Source organism: Geotrypetes seraphini, chromosome 1, assembly GCF_902459505.1.
Source record: "Geotrypetes seraphini chromosome 1, aGeoSer1.1, whole genome shotgun sequence".
NCBI lineage: Eukaryota > Metazoa > Chordata > Amphibia > Gymnophiona > Dermophiidae > Geotrypetes > Geotrypetes seraphini.
The window spans coordinates 162,221,301-162,239,058 of NC_047084.1; the positions used below are offsets into that span (position 1 = coordinate 162,221,301).

Genomic DNA, 17,758 nt, shown 5'->3' on the forward strand with positions numbered 1-17,758 from the left:
TAACCTGGCCGATCCTGTCCACCCCCGATCTGATCCGCGCATGCAAATGGTGGAAATGGCATGCAAATCTAGGAAGGCAGCAATTCACCAACTTTTTTCAGGCACACCGACTGGGCTGGCCGATCTGAAACCAAGCGACTGATGAGAACCAGTCGCTCACCCCTTTCCTGCTCTCTCCCGTGCTGAAATACCAGCCCTGCAGCCCTGAAAAATCTCTACTCTATGCTGCCCTGCCTGCCTCCTGTGTTCAAGCTGCAAGCCTGTTTCTCTGTCCACTAAACCATTGAATCTGTGGGGGAAAATGACGCCACTACTCTCCTGCCCTTCCCAGCAGTGCAGCCCCGCTTTAAAACCACGGGCTCGCACTGCGGGGAAGAGCAGGAGAGTCGGGGTGGGTTTCATGTTCTGTTTCATAGTCTGGCAGTTCCCCCCCCCTTCGGTTTTTTAAAAAGAGGCTGCAGCGAGTCCCGTCAGAAGATGAGATCGGGCCCGGCTCAGCCCTCGACCATGTCTGCCTTTGCCTGCCATTACTTCCCCAACCCTTCCCCCTTTGTTTTGAATTCGCTGGTGCAGGAGAGCGGCGCATGCACGGATCGCATGTACAGCCATCAATGATGGTCTGCGCATTGGTCACAATCGGTCTTCAGCGATCCGTGGAATCGCTTGTGGGCGTGTTTCCAATTAGGTCATTTGCATGGGGAGCCTTTAGTGAATGGGTCAGGATCGGACAGATAAGGGGGCTTTAGTGAATCTAGCTCTCTCTCATTTCTGGGTGTTGAAGTCGGTCTCTGCTTGTTTGATGACTCGAGTAGGACATTAGGAGCAAAATACTGTGTTGGAATCGGGGCAAGCATGGAGGAGTCTTCCCTGCAGCCCAGCTAAGTCGCCTGCAGTTCAGATCTGCGTTCCTGTAGTCTCTCGAGACTACGACGGGAACTCCCTACAGCCATTTCCTCATGGCGATCTGCACGGGGCAGGAGCGTAGGAAGATCGCTCCTGCCCCGAAAGCCCTCTAGACCACCAGGTAAGGCCGGGAAGGCGGCAGGGAGGTAAAAAATATGGGTTTTATTATTTTCCCCCTCCCCAGAAAAAAATCGCGATTATGTGAAATCGCGAATGCAGAAACCGTGAATGGGGAGGGGGAAGTGTAAATCGTTCTGAGCTCCCTTGGGAGAACGATATAGAAAATTGAATAAATAAATAAAGCGATTTTACAATCAGGTATTCTTTCCCTATCTGTCCTGGTGGGCGTAATGTACATGACATAACATAACTTAACTTTATTCTTCTATACCGCCATAATCAGACGACTTCTAGGCGGTTCACACCGAAAAGAGCTGGACAATCAGCGAATTACATTATTATACAGATTATAAAATTCTAAAAGTACAACATATTACACAAGAATAGCCATAATAAAATTGATAGATTTAGTGCAGTTTCTGTTTAGGAGATAAATCTATCAAACAATGCAGTTTTAATTTCTTTCCTAAAGGCGCCGTAAATCAGCCTAGCGCTATTAATGTAGTTACCTAACCAAGACTGCTGTTTACTTGGCGTTTACTGCATGTCAAAGCAGCTCCTGATTGATGAGGCCCGACTTTAGTACAGGAAGAGGCAGTTGGAGCATACCGTGAGTGATTTCCTTCACCTGGGTCTCCTTCACCTGGGTCTATGGAGGACTGAGTGACTTTTTATTGAGTTATTAATAGCAGTTAAAAAAAACTTTATTGGACTACATTTTTTTTTTTATTCTTTCTTTCTTCAGAGCATAAATGAGCAAATAAATGACATTTCTCTTTTTTTAATAAAAAAAAAAAAATTTAACTGCTTTTTCATACAATTCTAGGCAGTTAACAATAAAAATCAGAATATAAAAATGCAGTGTGATGGTGAGAAATACAAAAAGGAAATTTTAAGACAATCCAGAAACCTAACATAGATCTGGGTTTCGTATCACAATATAAGCAATACAATTATACTGCTTTGTATTCCTTGGATTATTCCCCCTCTCTCCCTGAACTTTAACCGGAATGCTTAATGTTTCATTTATACATTTTGATATTTGTCATCTTTTACTCATTTCTGATCTGAAGAAGGGGAAGGAGGGAGAGATGCTGGATGAAAGGGTAGTTAAGAAAAGGTGATTCTGTGGAGGGAGATGAAAAAAAGGAAAGTTGCCAGACCTCCTGGGGAGGGAAGAGAAATGGAAACTAATCAAAAAATGTATTAAGTTAGACCAATAAAAACAGTATAATTTTACTTTTTTTTGTTCTATTTTATTTCTATTCATTATTTTTAACATACCATTTTATTGAAACAGTGAAATGATGGGGACAATATGGAGATGAATCGGAGCTCTTGGCTGATTGGGCTTGTTTCTTTTTTTTTTCTCGTATTTTCTGTTTATTTTTGATGCTTAAGAAAAATGGAAGATTGGGGCGTTCACCCCCCACCCCACCCTAAGCAAATTCCCTCCAAGATTCTTCTAGAACCTCTCTCTGATTTTGCTGTACCCTACCTCTGCCAGGTGTTCTAATACAAAGGATGTTTCAAGATGTAACATAGTAAGTGACAGCCGATAAAGACCTGAACAGTCCATCCAGTCTGCCCTGTAATTACATGCGTTACAATTTCATGATTAAAGTGTCTTTTTTTTCTTTGTTATTTCTGGGCCATCAAAGCTCACTCCAGCCTATCCAAACCATCTCATCATTTGCATGATTCAGACCGTGAAAGTCTGCCCAGCACCATCCTCGTGCTCCCATCAAAGCCCTCCCAAGCTCATCCTAAACCGAATTGTCCTAAACAAGACAGATTGTGCAAGGTTGGGATCTTACGGGAAGGTTTAGGATAATTCAAAACTCAGCTGTCCGATTGATTTTTGGTCTGAAAAAACAGGAGCATGTTAGCCCTTATTATCGACAATTACATTGGTTACCAGTTGAGGCATGAGTTTTGTTTAAATTTGCTTGCATCTGCTTTAAATCGGTATTTGGTTTGACTCCAGTTTATCGTTCCTCTCATTTTGAGATGTATAGGCCTACCAAGGTTACTCGAGGTTTTCATCTGTTTGCCTACCCAAATTTAAAATCATGCCGATATAAGACTTTTCTGAATAGAACACTTGCATTTCACTTGGTTAGGTGTAATTCTCTCTCAGACCTTGTCCTACTGTTCTTTTAGGAAACTGGTTAAGACCAATTTCTTTGGTAAATTTGTTCTTATTTTGCTGTATTTCCTGTACAATTGTATTTTCACTGATTGTACAGTTCACTTCTATGTGAACCGCCTAGAACTGCTGGTGTGGCGGTATACAAGAATAAAGTTATAATTAAGTCTGCCCGGTACTGGCCTTGGTTCTTCAATTTAATATAATAATAATAATAACTTTATTTTTCTATACCGCCATAGTCAAACTGACTTCCCGGCGGTTCACATAGAAAGAAGGCTGGACAATCAGCGAATTACACAATGCAAGAAGAAGGAAGTTACATAATAATTAGGGAAGCATTGGGAAGGAATACATGAGAGAAAGAAATTACCTAATACATTGGGTTAATAAAGGGAAGAATAGCTGAGAGAGGTCGTCTGATTAGGCAAGGAATTTGTCAAAAAGAACGGTTTTAATTGATTTTCGGAATGTGTTGTAGGTCTGTCTGGCTTTGTTTATGTGGTTTCCCAGCCAGGATTCCTGTCTGTTTGCTTGGAACGTGAAGGTTCTGTCTAGGAAGGATTTGTATTTGCAGCCTGTGATCTTTGGGTATGCAAAGATGTTTTTGTTTCTGGTTGTACGTGTGGGGTTGTGCATTAAAGCATTCTTATTCTAATTAGAGATTGTCTATGTTCATCCCATGCTTTTTTTTTTTTAATTCTGTCACCATTTTCCTCTCCATCACTTCCCTTGGAAGGACATTCCAGATATCCACCACCTTTTCCTTGAAAAAGAATTTTAACGCGTCATACCGCGCGTTAAACCGCCTGCCACACTAGCCGCTAACGCCTACATTGAGCAGGCATTAGTTTTTTTAGTCGGCCGCAGGGGTTAGCACATAATGAAATGTCCGACGCCCTAACCCCGCTAGCGTAGCTTGATAAAAGGAGCCCTAAGTCTATCACCCTACAGCCTCAATTTATGCCCTCTAGTTTTACCAATTTCCCTTCTGTGAAAAAGATTTGGTTCTATATTAATGCTTTTTCAAGTATTTAAATGCCTGTAACATATCACCCCTGTCCCTCCTCTCCTCTAGAGGTCTTCCAAGTCTCTTCTCATATGTCTTTTGGCGCCAGCCCCCTACTATTTCCATTGCCTTCTCTGGTCCGTTTCAAGTCTTCTTATAGCCTTAGCCAGATACGACCTTCAACACTGAGCACAAGTGGAGCCTCATCAATGACCTATACAGAGGCATCACAGGGTGTTGGCAGCTGGGAGTGCCGACACTAAAACCTGCAGTTGACTGTGTGGAGTTATGGTGGGCAGTGGATGTCTTAAGCTGGCGGGGCTTGGGAATCCCTGCTAGCTAAGATACTTAAATTTTAAATTGAACAGAGGTAGAAAATGCATTGTGCTCCCCCCCACCCCCCCATTTTACACATTGACCCACGCATAACTTGCTGTCTGGTATGTCACCGAACAAAGACCTGCCTAGCTGTCTTGCAATTTGTATTGCCTGGCTCGTTCAGTAACCTCCACATATCAGCCTTGTGACCTGTTCTCAAGGCATTCTGGGATAGTAAACAAAAGTGCTACGTACAAGCTTTCGAGGTCTGCAGACTTGAACCCATTAGAGGTCACTAGGCACTAAGGACAGGGCATCGAAGGAGGAGGGACCAGCAGCAACCCTCCTTTGTTCTCTGGTACCCCTTCTGCATAGATGCCAGATATGAGGAACTCTCTGCAAATGGATCGGGAAAACTTAAGCAAGTGGAAATGTGGGGGGGGGAGGGGGGGTTTGAGAATGAGATTATTACTGATGGAGGGAAGATCTGCTTTACTATGCACACTGGTATGATTAGCAAGACCGGGGCAGGACTTCTGGGTTGGGCCAGGTTTATTTTATTGATTTTAATGTACAGCAAGAACAGGAAATGTTAACAAGGGAAGATACAAATAAGCTGCACAAAATAAGGAATCTCAAAATGTTGACAAACAATGCGATACAGCAGATTGAACCATGCCTTAGATAGGTATTTATTTATTTTCAGTATTTATATACCATTTATAACCTAAGTGGTTTTCATTCAGGTACTCAAGTATTTTTCCCTGTCTGTCCCAATGGGCTCACACTATCTAATGTATTCGGGGCAATGGGGGATTAAGTGACTTGCCCAGTGTCACAAGGAGCAGCATGGGATTTGAACCCACAACCTCAGGGTGCTGAGGCTGGTAGCTCTAACCACTGCGCCTCACATTTGAGTGAGATCCTTCAGCTTGTCCTGGAGTGCATTGTGGTGGCAGTGAGGTGCTCCAAGGTCGTGGTGCTGTGTGTCCCACGAGTTTAGTGCTGTTTGCTTAAGGTGTGTTTTGGTTTTTGCAGTTTGCCGTGAAAAACCTGCAGGGACTGGAAGGGCAGAGAGCAGAGTTGCAGAAGGAGAGCCATGCCCTTATTGATTTTTTCTGTGAAGACAAAGAAACTATGAAACTTGATGAATGCTTCCAGATATTTAGAGACTTTTGTGACAAATTCAACAAGGCTGTTAAGGTAAGATCTGTAGGTGTCAATGTTGAGTTAGACAAAGTGATTTTGATTTTTATCCCAGGCATTATCAAGCCCCTTATTTTATATACAGAAATGCTGACATCTAAGTTTTCATTTCCAGTTTTTTTTTTTTGGTTTTTTTTGAAAAATCAACTTAATATTTTTCATTACATGATTTCAAGGTTGAGATTTTGTTTTCCTTCAGATTGGGTATTTTATGCAAAAGCCTGTTCTGGAGTATCAAACAAGCATTAAAAGAAATAGATTCGTACAGCATCAAATCTAGTAAAGGATTTGGCAACTTTTGCATTCTGCAGTATCAAAATTAGTATCTTTGATTTGTAAAATTCTTACTTTGTAAAATGTGCTTAATTCAGTTGGGGTTTGGAATATTGGTTTCAAAGATCATGATAAAAATATAAAGATACTCCAAATTTTACTGGATACTCCAAAAATTACTGGATACTCCAAATATTATCTCTTGGAGGTATGGTTCCAGAGCAGTGTCTCTCAAACTTTTTTAGTTCTGTCACACTAAATGAACCAAATGGATTTTGCGGCACATAATTGAAATGATAAAATTGCAGAACCAACAAAAAATTAAATTTGAGAGTTATTTATTTAAAATTCTTTAAGGTATGTATGGGTAACTGTTATAACAGTGAAACTAAAGTAGATAGAATAGAATTGCTAATCAATGCGATGGATGAGCTTGTTTTTGAGTGCAAATTAACTCAAAACGCGGCTTAATAGTTGACAAGTAAACACGCATTTCATCATCTACCATCTGCAGTTCTCTTTTTTTTAAAATTTAATTTCTGTTAGAGCTGAAAATCCAAGCTCGCAAAGATAAGAAGATCCAAATGGTTTTGATGCTCAAATTAGGATAACTACTGCATAAAACATAAAATTACTTTCCGTTAGTTTTCAAGGACCAATCACGTCAAAGAATAATGCTTGTCTGAGTGGTTGTATCATTAACCACAGACACCATAACATTGACAGACTCTTTCTTACGCAACATACATGTCATCGATTCTAGTGTTTACTTATGAAGGCAATTTTTAAAAATAAAGTAAAATTCTGGAATCTCTCGTGGCTTACCAAGAATCTCTTCGGAGCACACCACTGTGCCACGACACACACAGTTTGAGAGACACTGGTTTAGAGATTTCATTGGTCATTCTGTAGCTTCTGTGCAACAAACATAAGAAGCGCCATCTCCGTATCAGACCTTCATTCCATCTAGTCTGGCGATCCGCACACGCGGAGGCCCTGCCAGTTGTACACCTGGCGTAATTTTTAGTCACCCATATCCTTCTATGCCTCTCGTAAGGAGATGTGCATCTAGTTTGCTTTTGAATCCTAGGATGGTCGATTCCGCAATAACCTCCTCTGGGAGAGCATTCCAGGTGTCAACCACTCTCTGAGTGAAGCAGAACTTCCTGATATTTGTCCTGAACTTGTCCCCCCTTAGCTTCATTCCGTGTCCTCTTGTCCGTGTCAAATTGGACAATGTAAATAGTTTGTTCTGCTCTATTTTGTCGATTCCTTTCAGTATTTTGAAGGTCTCGATCATATCCCCTTGCAGTCTCCTTTTCTCAAGGGAGAACAATCCCAGTCTCTTAAGTGGATCCTCGTATTCCAGTTTCTCCATATCTTTTACTAGTTTTGTTGCTCGTCTCTGCACCCTCTCCAGCAGTTTTATATCTTTCTTTAGGTTTTGAGACCAATGATGGATGCAATCTTTAAGACCCAAATGTGCAACAGAACCAGGTCCTTGGATTCATTTTGTCATCGTGCACTGAGTGCTCTACTTTGAGCAGAAGTTATGTAAAATAAGACACGTTATAATGAACGTTTAAATTCTAAGCAACAATTTAAACTTTGTTTTCCTAGTTTTCTTGGTGGTTAAAAAACATTGGGTTGAGCCTGAAAATATCCCCCCCCCCTATATATCCTTTCTGAAATAGTGGAAATTGACAGCACAATTGTAGGAAGTTTAAATTACCTGGCAAATTTTTTGATAATCATTCTTTATTAATCACTGCCAGTGTAGAAGGCTATTAATATCCCCTATGATTTTAAATTTGTTCCCTTTGTTACCCAAAGATTAATCTTCATATTAATTTCTAGATAAAAAAGGAAATGAATATCTGCAGGACTTGTTTTCTTAAACACAATGTTTTTATAACAATAAAAAAAAATGTATATTTTGATGCTCATAAGTCGTGGATTAATCTGAAAATCCATTTATGATCTAGACCAGAGGTGGGCAACTCCGGTCCTCAAGGGCTGGAATTCAGTTGGATTTTCAGGATTTCCCCAATGAAAATGCATGAGATCTATTTGCATGCACTGCTTTCAGTGCATATTCATTGGGGAAATCCTGAAAACCTGACTGGATTCCGGCCCTCGAGGACCGGAGTTGCCCACCCCTGATCTAGACTTTTGCAAATGGATAGCAGTTGTACAGTTAATGCATATATACAGGTTGCATGAAAAGTAGGATTTGTGGTGATGCGTTCAATGGGAAACTCAGCAGAATAGATTAGTCTGTTCTATTCTCTTTGCATGTGTGTTCGGTTTTGGGGGGTGGTTGTGAATGTGTGTGATGTTTGAGGTGAAAACCTGTATGTCATTGATGCATAAGGATGACATACAACCTTTTGGCTGCCTCTTTCCCTATCTGCCTTCTTTAACTGTACATAAATTGAATGGCACCTGTCTGCTTTAAATAATGGTATTCCTTTTTCATCTATCTAGATTACATTTTACCGACAGCAGGTTTTCATTTGAAATGCATGAGAGGAGATAATATGAAAAGGGGGAGAATTGGAGCAAAACACTGTAGAAGAGAGAACTTGGATGACAAAATAGATAAAACAGTCACAGGAATGATATGACACTGAAAAATTAACCAGCACAAAGGTGTAGTGAGAAAAGAGGCAAAAAAAAAAAAAAAAACCAACCCAAAACGCTGACAAAGAGAAGAACTGAAAAGGGGGAAAATGCAAAAATGTGAAAGAAGGAAAATTTAAGAAATTTGAATAAAAACCATAAAGAACAAGTGATTTCAGACCAGAAGTAGTAAAAATGAATGAATGAATGAATGAAGAAATAAACTTAGGGCTCCTTTTACTAAGCTGCGCTAGCGTTTTTAGTGGGCGCAGCATTGCCGCGCACGCCAGGCGCTAATGCCACCATTGAGCTGGCGTTAGTTCTTACCGTGGGGTTAGCGCGCGTGACAATGCAGCGTGCGCTAAAAACGCTAGCGCACCTTAGTAAAAGGAGCCCTTAACCCTTTCAGGACCATAAGGATCGTAGGCCAATTTTTGTGGTTTTGACGACATTTTTATGGTAAAAAGGGCTTGCAGATGCCAAAAAATTGATTTTTTTTGTGAAATATCATTATTTTTATTTAAAAAATCACACTTCTGGCTTATGGACAGTGTGGCAAGTGAATCTTCTTGTCAATCTGGCAACGACGCTAATGAATGAATGTCGGAACCAGTTTGTTTACATAAAGGCAGTATCATATGGAATCCGTACATATCAAATTTAGAACTGTAGACTATCCCAATCAAAATTTATAGGATTTTAAAGTTATGGGACAAATATGTCCCTTGGTCCTGAAAGGGTTAAAAGAAAGGTGCAATCGGAGAGTAAGGCTTTGTTATGTTTTGCACCATACCCTTCTAAGACAGTTTGGTACTTGAAAGCAAGGTGTAAGTAACATGGCGGTACTAATTCACATATGGTGGTGTTGTGTTTTTTTTTTTTTCTTGATAGGATAATAGAGAACGAGAGATCCAAGATCTTCGCAGAGAGAGACTAAAGGGACTAGAAGAGAAACGACAGTCCTTGGCTGCAGGAGAGTCGGGGGGCTTCGGGAGGAGCAGCAGTGAGAACGATGTGGAATTTCTGGCTAAGGACGGACTTCGGGACTTCATACCCTTCCTCCAGCAGAGGCCCCAGAGTCCCTTCTGTAGGGCCTCCAACAGCCGGCGTTCTCGGCATTCTTTGGGACTGACGGCAGACAGAGAGCTCTGCACCTTTTTAGAAAATTCTAAGGCCGAGGAAGCAGTTAAATCCAATAGTCTTCCTCGTGAAAACACACGGCAGGCAAGACCCACGCTAGCCTGGATGGAACCCAAAGAGCACGGAAATCGTGGCTTAGATCAAGTGCCTTCAAACCAAAAAACAGATATCACAAACGGCAACAGTAGTCTAAAACCACCGCCTGTAGTTCGGGCCAATCTGTCTACGCCTGCACCAGAAACAAACTCCAGCGCTATGGATCTTATGATCAACCCACAAGCAAAAGCTGACCAAAACAACAACCACCCCCAGCACAGACCCAACAGACAAGGTCCAGCTTCAGTTCCGCTTGGCATTGCTCTTAAGGAATATGAGCTGGTTAAAGGACTGCAAGTGTTTAATCTTCATGAAAGCAGAGCTATCCAGAATGCACCTTTAGCCAATGTGGAGGATGTCAGCATAGCAGACATGGAAACCATGGATGACTTCAGTTTACTGTCTTCTAGCATTGGTGATGACAGTTTGGTTTCATCTAGCAAAGGCTCTAGAGAGACCTGCTGTTCCAAAGCAAAGCCCTCAAAGGCAGGTGACATGAATGAAGCGTCACCACCCAGCATCAACACTCCTGCATCACCAGACACATGTATGTCTGACAGCAGAGAGCAAGGGCCGCTGGTCTACATAACAGATGCCACTGATTGCTCTCTGACCTTGGACTATTCTGAAGGAAATGATTCCAAAATGGCGGACAGTGAGAGAAAAATAGGAAAGAACTCGGTTGTCAGAGATCAAGTGAGTATTGACTCATCAAAAACAAACAAGTCCAAAAAAGAGGCACCTGTTCCTGTCCGCTCAGGTGCTAAATCCAACTTGGGCAGTAAGCCAACTGTCTCTAAGGAAAAAACCTTGAAAAGCAGAGACCTCTTGGCATCAAAGAAGACTGGCTCTCTAAAAGAGAGATCTCCAAATTCATCAGTAATGAGTGGGGCTCGCCATAGCCCTGTCACCTCAAAGCCAATCCGAATGTTGAATGACTCTGAGCATGAAAACATGAGGAAGGTAGTGCCCATAACCAAGTCAAGTAGGACTCTTGGCAGTGGGAAGAAGGACGATATCAGGAGTGTAAGTAGAGAGTCTACCAGTACCGACTGGAGAAACCGGAACTCATTGGGAAGCAAAACAGACACATTGACCCGCAGCCCTCATAAATCTGGTATACCTATAGAGGAGCAAAAAACGCAGCGAAGGGGGAGCTCAGTATCTTCTGGCTCCCATTTCAGTAGGGACCAGGTTCAACAAAAAGGTTCTGTCAAAAAACCAAGTGCTAAACCTGTCAGAAATATCCCACACTTAAAAACGGAAGACACCAAGATATGCCGCACCAGTGTGAAATCTCAGGTCCATACCGAGGCTATTAAGAGCCCTTCAGCTGGCAGTAACAGAACATCAGCTGCCACCCCAAGCTTTGCAAGAAACACGGTAGCCTCCTCTTCCAAGCGCACAAACACCAATCCTCCATCTCCTCCTAAAACCCCAACCATTGCGAGATCGTCCTCTCTGAGGCACTCAAAAGGGAAGGCCCAGGCAGTGACCGGGAATCCCAACTCAAAGGAAAATGGTAATTTAAGCACCCCAGTGAGGCCAGGTAGTGCAAGACTCAGTGGAAGGAAAACTGAGCTAACCAGGAATCCTTTGGCTAAATCTGAGATGGCACCAAAGGAGAAAAGTATCGTGGAGAAGTCTTCTGTTAAGCTCAAAGACACAGGCAAGGCCACGTTAGGGAAAATACTGAAACCATTACTGAAATGACTTTTATGTCGATGTTATTTAATGAAAATGGGATTTCTTAATGTTTACTCCAGGCGAGCACTCCAAAAATAGTGATGTTAACTGGTTAGCGAAAGGATTAGCTACACCATGAGTGAGAAATGCAATTACCTCTGTCTTATTCCTGTCTCAGATGAACTATATATGTGTTTGACGGAATATAAGCTATGAAATATAAAATGTCCAAGATTCAACAGAAAAGAAAAATAGAAATGCAACACTGTGTACTGCAAAAACTGTTTTCCTAATCACCCTAAAGAGGATATTTGGGGGGTAGTAGGCATGGCCAGTCTTTTTGTTTTGTTTTTGCTGTATGTATGTCTGTGTCTAAAAATGCTCTTTTCCGGCTGAAGATTGCAACTTCAGTTTTTAGACCTGTGTGGAGACGGAGCTGCAGTAAGGAACGCCGATGGTAATCTGCAAGTGGGGCTGGATTGGCTGGGTGTCTTTTCTAGCTAGCTTGATTGATTCGGTATGTGACTGGAAAAAGGGAGTTGCTGGGAGGGGGGGGGAGAGCACTCTGCTGGGCAGAAGATCCTTCAGTCACTTGTGCTCGCTGACGGTAGAAAAGTGAGAAACGATGGGCGTGGGTGTGGCCTTTGCCTGCCCCGCCTGAAACATTATCGATAGCTGTTACGAATGATTCATATGGTGACTCATTGAGGTCACGGGCAATGCTGCCAACTCTTTGGAGTGCAAAAAAAAAAAAGTGCCATATATTTATAAATCCTTGTGAAAGGTGTTAACGGCTCTGCACGAGTGTGCTTGGCCTTCTGAGGAGGGCCTCTGCCATTCCATAACTTCTGTTTCTCTGTAGTGTATATGTGTGTTACTTGAATGCTGCTAGCCTGTGTATTTTTGTGAGGTCTGGTTAGAATGAATGCTCTTTGTTCCAGGCCTTTTCCACTGTACTAAAAAAATAAATAAAAAAAATAATGAATTGCAATCATTTCCCCCCCCCCCCCTAAATGAAGCTTCCACTGCAAATTAATTGTTACTGTGATTTACTGGTATTCCTGAGAGAAAACATTTTTTTTATGGAAGTTTGTGGAGGGGTGGGGAAAATTATATAAAAATGATACCATTTGTAATATGTTTATGGTATAAAAATGTATCACGTTACAGAGAAAAATTATGATGTCTGATCAAGCAATGCACTAGTCCTTGGGAAACTATAATGTGGTTTTCATGAAGTCGAAAAACTGGTACCAATTCTGTTTTGGGGAGGGGGGGAGTTAATCTTACAAAAAAAAAAATACTTAAGTCACCTGTTTGCATATTGCAGACACTAGGTGTTTGAATCATCTGGCATATATGTTTTCATGTTCCATATTAGCTTCCTCTTCCCCCCCCCTTCTTAATTTTGTGATCCTTTGCCAGTTAAAAATGGAATTATTTCTCAGATGTCTCTGCTAAGCTCATATAACTAATTAGACAAAGATGGCTTTGTGATTTGAGAGGAATCTTAACCACCCCCCTCCCCCTCCCAAAAAAGAAATTAAAAAAAAGGAACCAAGTTGACCCTGGTATGAAAATCACACCTAGGCTATGTTAAATCTTAGAGATAAACCTATTTCTAGGACCCTCATGCGCTGTGGGTTCCTGGAAGGAGCCCCTCTGATTTTTGAGGTCTCCTCCCCTTTTGTAAGAGCACTAGGCCGCCTCACCACAACCCTTTTCTGTCCTGTTCAGGCATCTGTGAAAGCAGGTGGTTCATTTTATTACCTTTTTATTGGTACACTGGAAAAAAAATAAAGTAATTTAAATGTTTAAAAATGTAAATAACTTTTGTATACAAGAGGTGCCTTGTACATAACGATCTGAATGTATTTAATGGAGCATGTGCACATTTTGAAATAACCTGTAGTTTGTTAATAAAGTTTCTCAATGCGAGGGAGCTGTGTGGTTGGTTTTTCCGTTTGTAGTCTGACATGTACAGCAGGGATTATACCTTTATGATCAATATGTTTCTTATGGGTTTAATACACTTACATAAGCATTAGCTAAACAGAACCAGATTTTTCAAGGTCTTTTAGGACCCTTTTGGAAAAGGCCAGGACCAGAACCTGTATTTTGAATCAGCCCTTCCACCCCTCCCCCCACCAAGATAGGTGTAAAAAAAACTGTAATTTTTTTTCATATCTTGCATCTCTCCTCCATGGTCTGCTGGCATCTGCCCTCTGATCTCTGAAACTTCTCTCTCCCCAGAGTGTCTTACAGGTGTCCCCGCGCCAGCAACAATTTGATAAAGGGAATGTAACTCCTCTCATATGAGGAAAGACTAAAATAGTTAGGGCTCTTCAGCTTGGAAAAGAGACAGCTGAGGGGGGGGGATATGATTAAAGTCTACAAAATCCTGAGTGGAGTAGAATGGGTACAAGTGGATTGATATTCCACTCCGTCAAAAATTACAAAGACTAGGCGACACTCGATGAAGTTACAGGGAAATACTTTTAAAACCAATAGGAGGAAATATTTGTTCACTCAGAGAATAGTTAAGCTCTGGAACGCGTTACCAGAGGCTGTGGTAAGAGTGGATAGCGTAGCTGGTTTTAAGAAAGGTTTGGACAAATTCCTGGAGGAAATGTCCATAGTCTGTTATTGAGAAAGACATGGGGGAAACCACTGCTTGCCCTGTATTAGTAGCATGGAAAATTGCTACTCCTTGCGTTTTGGCCAGGTACTAGTGACCTGGATTGGCTACTGGGCTTGATGGACCATTGGTCTGACCCAGTAAGGCTATTCTTATGTTCTTATAATTTTGCTGCATCACCAGCCTCCCAAGCTTCTCTCTGCTCTGCCCTGCCCTCACTGACATCACTTTCTGTTTCTTATCTGGCAGGATGTGGCAGAGGGACGCTTGCTGGGAGAGGGAGGGGCTGGCGCTGGCAGCAAAAATGAATTGCTGCAGGTGCCGAGGACACCTGTAAAGGTACTCCAGGGAGGGACAGGGTTCAGAGATCGGAGGGCAGATTCCATGAGGCCACAGAGTTGAGAGGAGAGGGCAGTGTGGTGCTATTGCTGGATGGGCTTGGGCCCACCCAGGCCTACCCATAGTTAACAACACTGACACAGAGCAGTGCACCATAGGCAAACCTGTGTTCTTCCTACAAGATTTTGATAAATTCAGGAATTATGATCACCTTAGCACACCCCTAACAACAAATTTGTAAACATACAGTTGGACATCACACTTTTTAAGACTTGGTATTTAGCTCGCATCTTTCCAGTGGGAGTTTGAGGTGAATTGCATTCAGGTACACTGGATGAGACAGTAGATACCAGATCGAATTTCCCTGTTCCTGAAGGGGCTCACGATTTGAGTTTGGAGGGTTAAAGTGACTTGCCCAAGATCACAGGGGGCAGCAGTGGAATTCAACTCGAGGTCTTTCAGGTTCATAGCTGGCTGCTCTGAGCACAAAACTACTCCTCCACTCACTAAACTTATTAAAAGATTATTCAAGTTTATTTCATATACAGTCAAACCTCGGTTTGCGAGTGTTTTACAAGACGAGCAAAACATTCTCGCAAATCGTGACTCACAAAGCGAGTGTTGACTCGATTTGCGAGCACCTTCCCCCCCACCCCCGAGACCAGCATCGCTCCCCCCCCCACTCGGACTGGCACCCCCTCCCCCGCCCGAACAGAAGCCTTACCCCATCTGGCACACAGGATCCTTCATTCACCGGCACCAGCACGTCCTGGGTTGCATGCTAGTGCCAGATGGGGTAAGGCTTCTGTTCGGGCTGGCGGAGGATGCCGGTTCGTGCAGGGGGAGAGGAGTGATGCCGGTTCTCAGGGGATGGAGCAGCGCCGCTGGCCTCAGGGGAGGTGGGGGTGGGTGGAAACTAATCAAGCGAGTTTCCCTTACTTCCTATGGGGAAACTCACTTTGATATACGAGTAATTTGGTTTACGAGCATGCTTCTGGAACGAATTGTGCTCGCAAACCAAGATTCCACTGTACGTCTAAACCACAACGAGAGCAATTTCCAAACAGTGTTTTGCTTGAATAAATGAGCTACTAAAACGGCTCCCACCCTTCCCACATGGCTGATGGTTCTTTGAGTTTCTGAGGCCTTCGGGACCTGCTATTTGGTTTTGGGCTCCAGCTGCTCTTTGTGTTGCTTAGGGCAACAGCTTGGAGGGAGGGGGGAGATCAGCCATTTAATGGTCTGTATCCCGCAAACGGCAAGATGGTTCGGATAGGCTGGAGTGAGCTTTGACAGCAACTCCGGTAGTTGGAACCTAAAGACGGTACCGGATGGACTTCTACGCTCTTTGTCCTAGAAATATAAAAAAGATAAAGACAACGTAATCATGAATTGATAATAAGTGTGACTGTTGGGCAGACTGGATGCAGTGGTGTAGTAAAGGGGGTAGGCAGTTCGCTCTGGGTGCCGTCTTGATCGGCTCTCCGTCCCGCCCGCCCCCCTCCTGCACGCCCCTTTCCTTCCGCCATACCTCTTTAAGGTTCCCGGCGCGAGCAGCAACCCCCAACTAGCGTTGGCTCTTCCTCTGATGTCATTTCCTGGACCCATGCCTAGCGAGTGATGTCAGAAGATAAGCCGACGCTGGCGCGAGCAGCAGGTTGGGGGGTTACTGCTCGAGCTGGGAACTTTAAAGAGGTACGGGGGAAGGGAAGGAGTGTGTGGGGGGAGGGGTGCCTCTCATTCTCGCTACGCCACTGACTAGATGGATCGTTCAGGTCTTTATCTGCTGGTATTTAGCATGTTACTATTACCTAACTATTCAGCCAGCCCTAGTACCGGAGTGGGAAGTGTTATGTTCCTCTGGGGCAGTATTGCAGGAATGAGCGATGGAGGGGGAAGGAGGGCTTCAGACTCTGGTTGGGGGAGGATCGATTAGCACCCTTAATAAGAAACTTTAGTAAGTGGAAGTATTATGAACTGGGGAGAGTGTGGAGGCAGATATTACTTGTAACCTTAGTCCCTCGCCCCTCCAATCAGGGCCACTGACTAAGCTCACTGGGTTGGGTACCTGGCACAAAGGGTCATCAACATATGAGGGATTTCATGTGAACTGGGCATAGGCTGAGCCTGGGCTAAATCTCAACAGGCCAAAGGGTACTCCCTGCCGGGCACATTATGCTTCATTCTTGGCTCTCTGTGATTAACTTCAACTTGCTTTGCTAAACAGGAACTTGGTGAATCAGTTGGGTTTTCAGGATTTCCCCAATGAATATGCATGAGATCTATGTACATGCACTTCTTTCAATGCATATTCATTGGGGAAATCCTGAAAACCCGACTGAATTGCGGCCCTCAAGGAGGGACTTTGAGATCCCTGATCCAGTACATAACTTAAAACTTGGTCTGTACAATTCAAATTATCCAGATAAGTAGTTCATCTCCAAACATACCATTCAGATATCAAAGCCTATGACAGTCCACTTTGTCTATTCCAGTGTTTCTCAACTTGATCCTGGAGTCCCCCCTTGCCAGTCAGGTTTTCAGGATATCCATATTAAATTTGCATAAACTTGATTTGCATACACTGCCTCCATTATATGCAAACGTCTTTCATGCATATTCATTGTGGATATCTTGAAAACCTGACTGGCAAGGGGGGGGACTCCAGGACCGAGTTGACAATCACTGCTCTATTCCACCAGAGTGTCACTGAAATTGCAGGTGATATCTTCCGTCCCATTCCCTTCCAATCCAGAGACTTCTCATTGCAAATTCCTCAAAAGTTTCTGTCCCATCCCAGAACAGGGATCATTTACTGGCCAGAAGTGAAGAACTCTTGCTCCCCCTTCTCCTACTTGGGATGTCTTTTTCCCCCAAGCACTCCTGCTAGTTCCCAAGCCAGGAACACTCTGCAGGCACCCTCTACAGCAGTGGTCTCAAACTCAAACCCTTTGCGGGGCCACATTTTGGATTTTTAGGTACTTGGAGTTAATATCTTATTAAAGAAATGACAATTTTGCATGAGGTAAAACTCTTTATAGTTTATAAAACTTTCCTTTAACAGTTAAAAGGAAAGATATATAAACTATAAAGAATTTTACCTCATGCCAAAATTGTCATTTCTTTAATAAGACATTAACTATTTTTTCTGCGGCCCTCCAAGTACTCTATTTTTTCTGCAGCCCTCACATTTAAAGTTTAATATCTTTTCTTTCTCAAAACTGGCACATTTCAATCACTATATTGAAAATAAAATCAT

The 17,758-nt window shown here is 42.8% G+C and overlaps 1 protein-coding gene across 4 annotated transcripts in view; it reads left to right on the top strand.

The window, feature by feature from the left end:
- Nucleotides 1-13,462, top strand: part of FHDC1 (FH2 domain containing 1) — a 153,875-nt gene extending 140,413 nt beyond the window's left edge. For all 4 annotated transcript variants that reach the window (XM_033940804.1, XM_033940784.1, XM_033940795.1 and 1 more), the window contains exons 11-12: nt 5,538-5,702; nt 9,492-13,462. In XM_033940804.1, the coding sequence (XP_033796695.1) occupies nt 5,538-5,702; nt 9,492-11,549 (2,223 nt within the window). In that variant the 3' untranslated portion in view covers nt 11,550-13,462. The remainder of the gene's footprint in view (nt 1-5,537; nt 5,703-9,491) is intronic.
- Nucleotides 13,463-17,758: the final 4,296 nt, after the last annotated feature.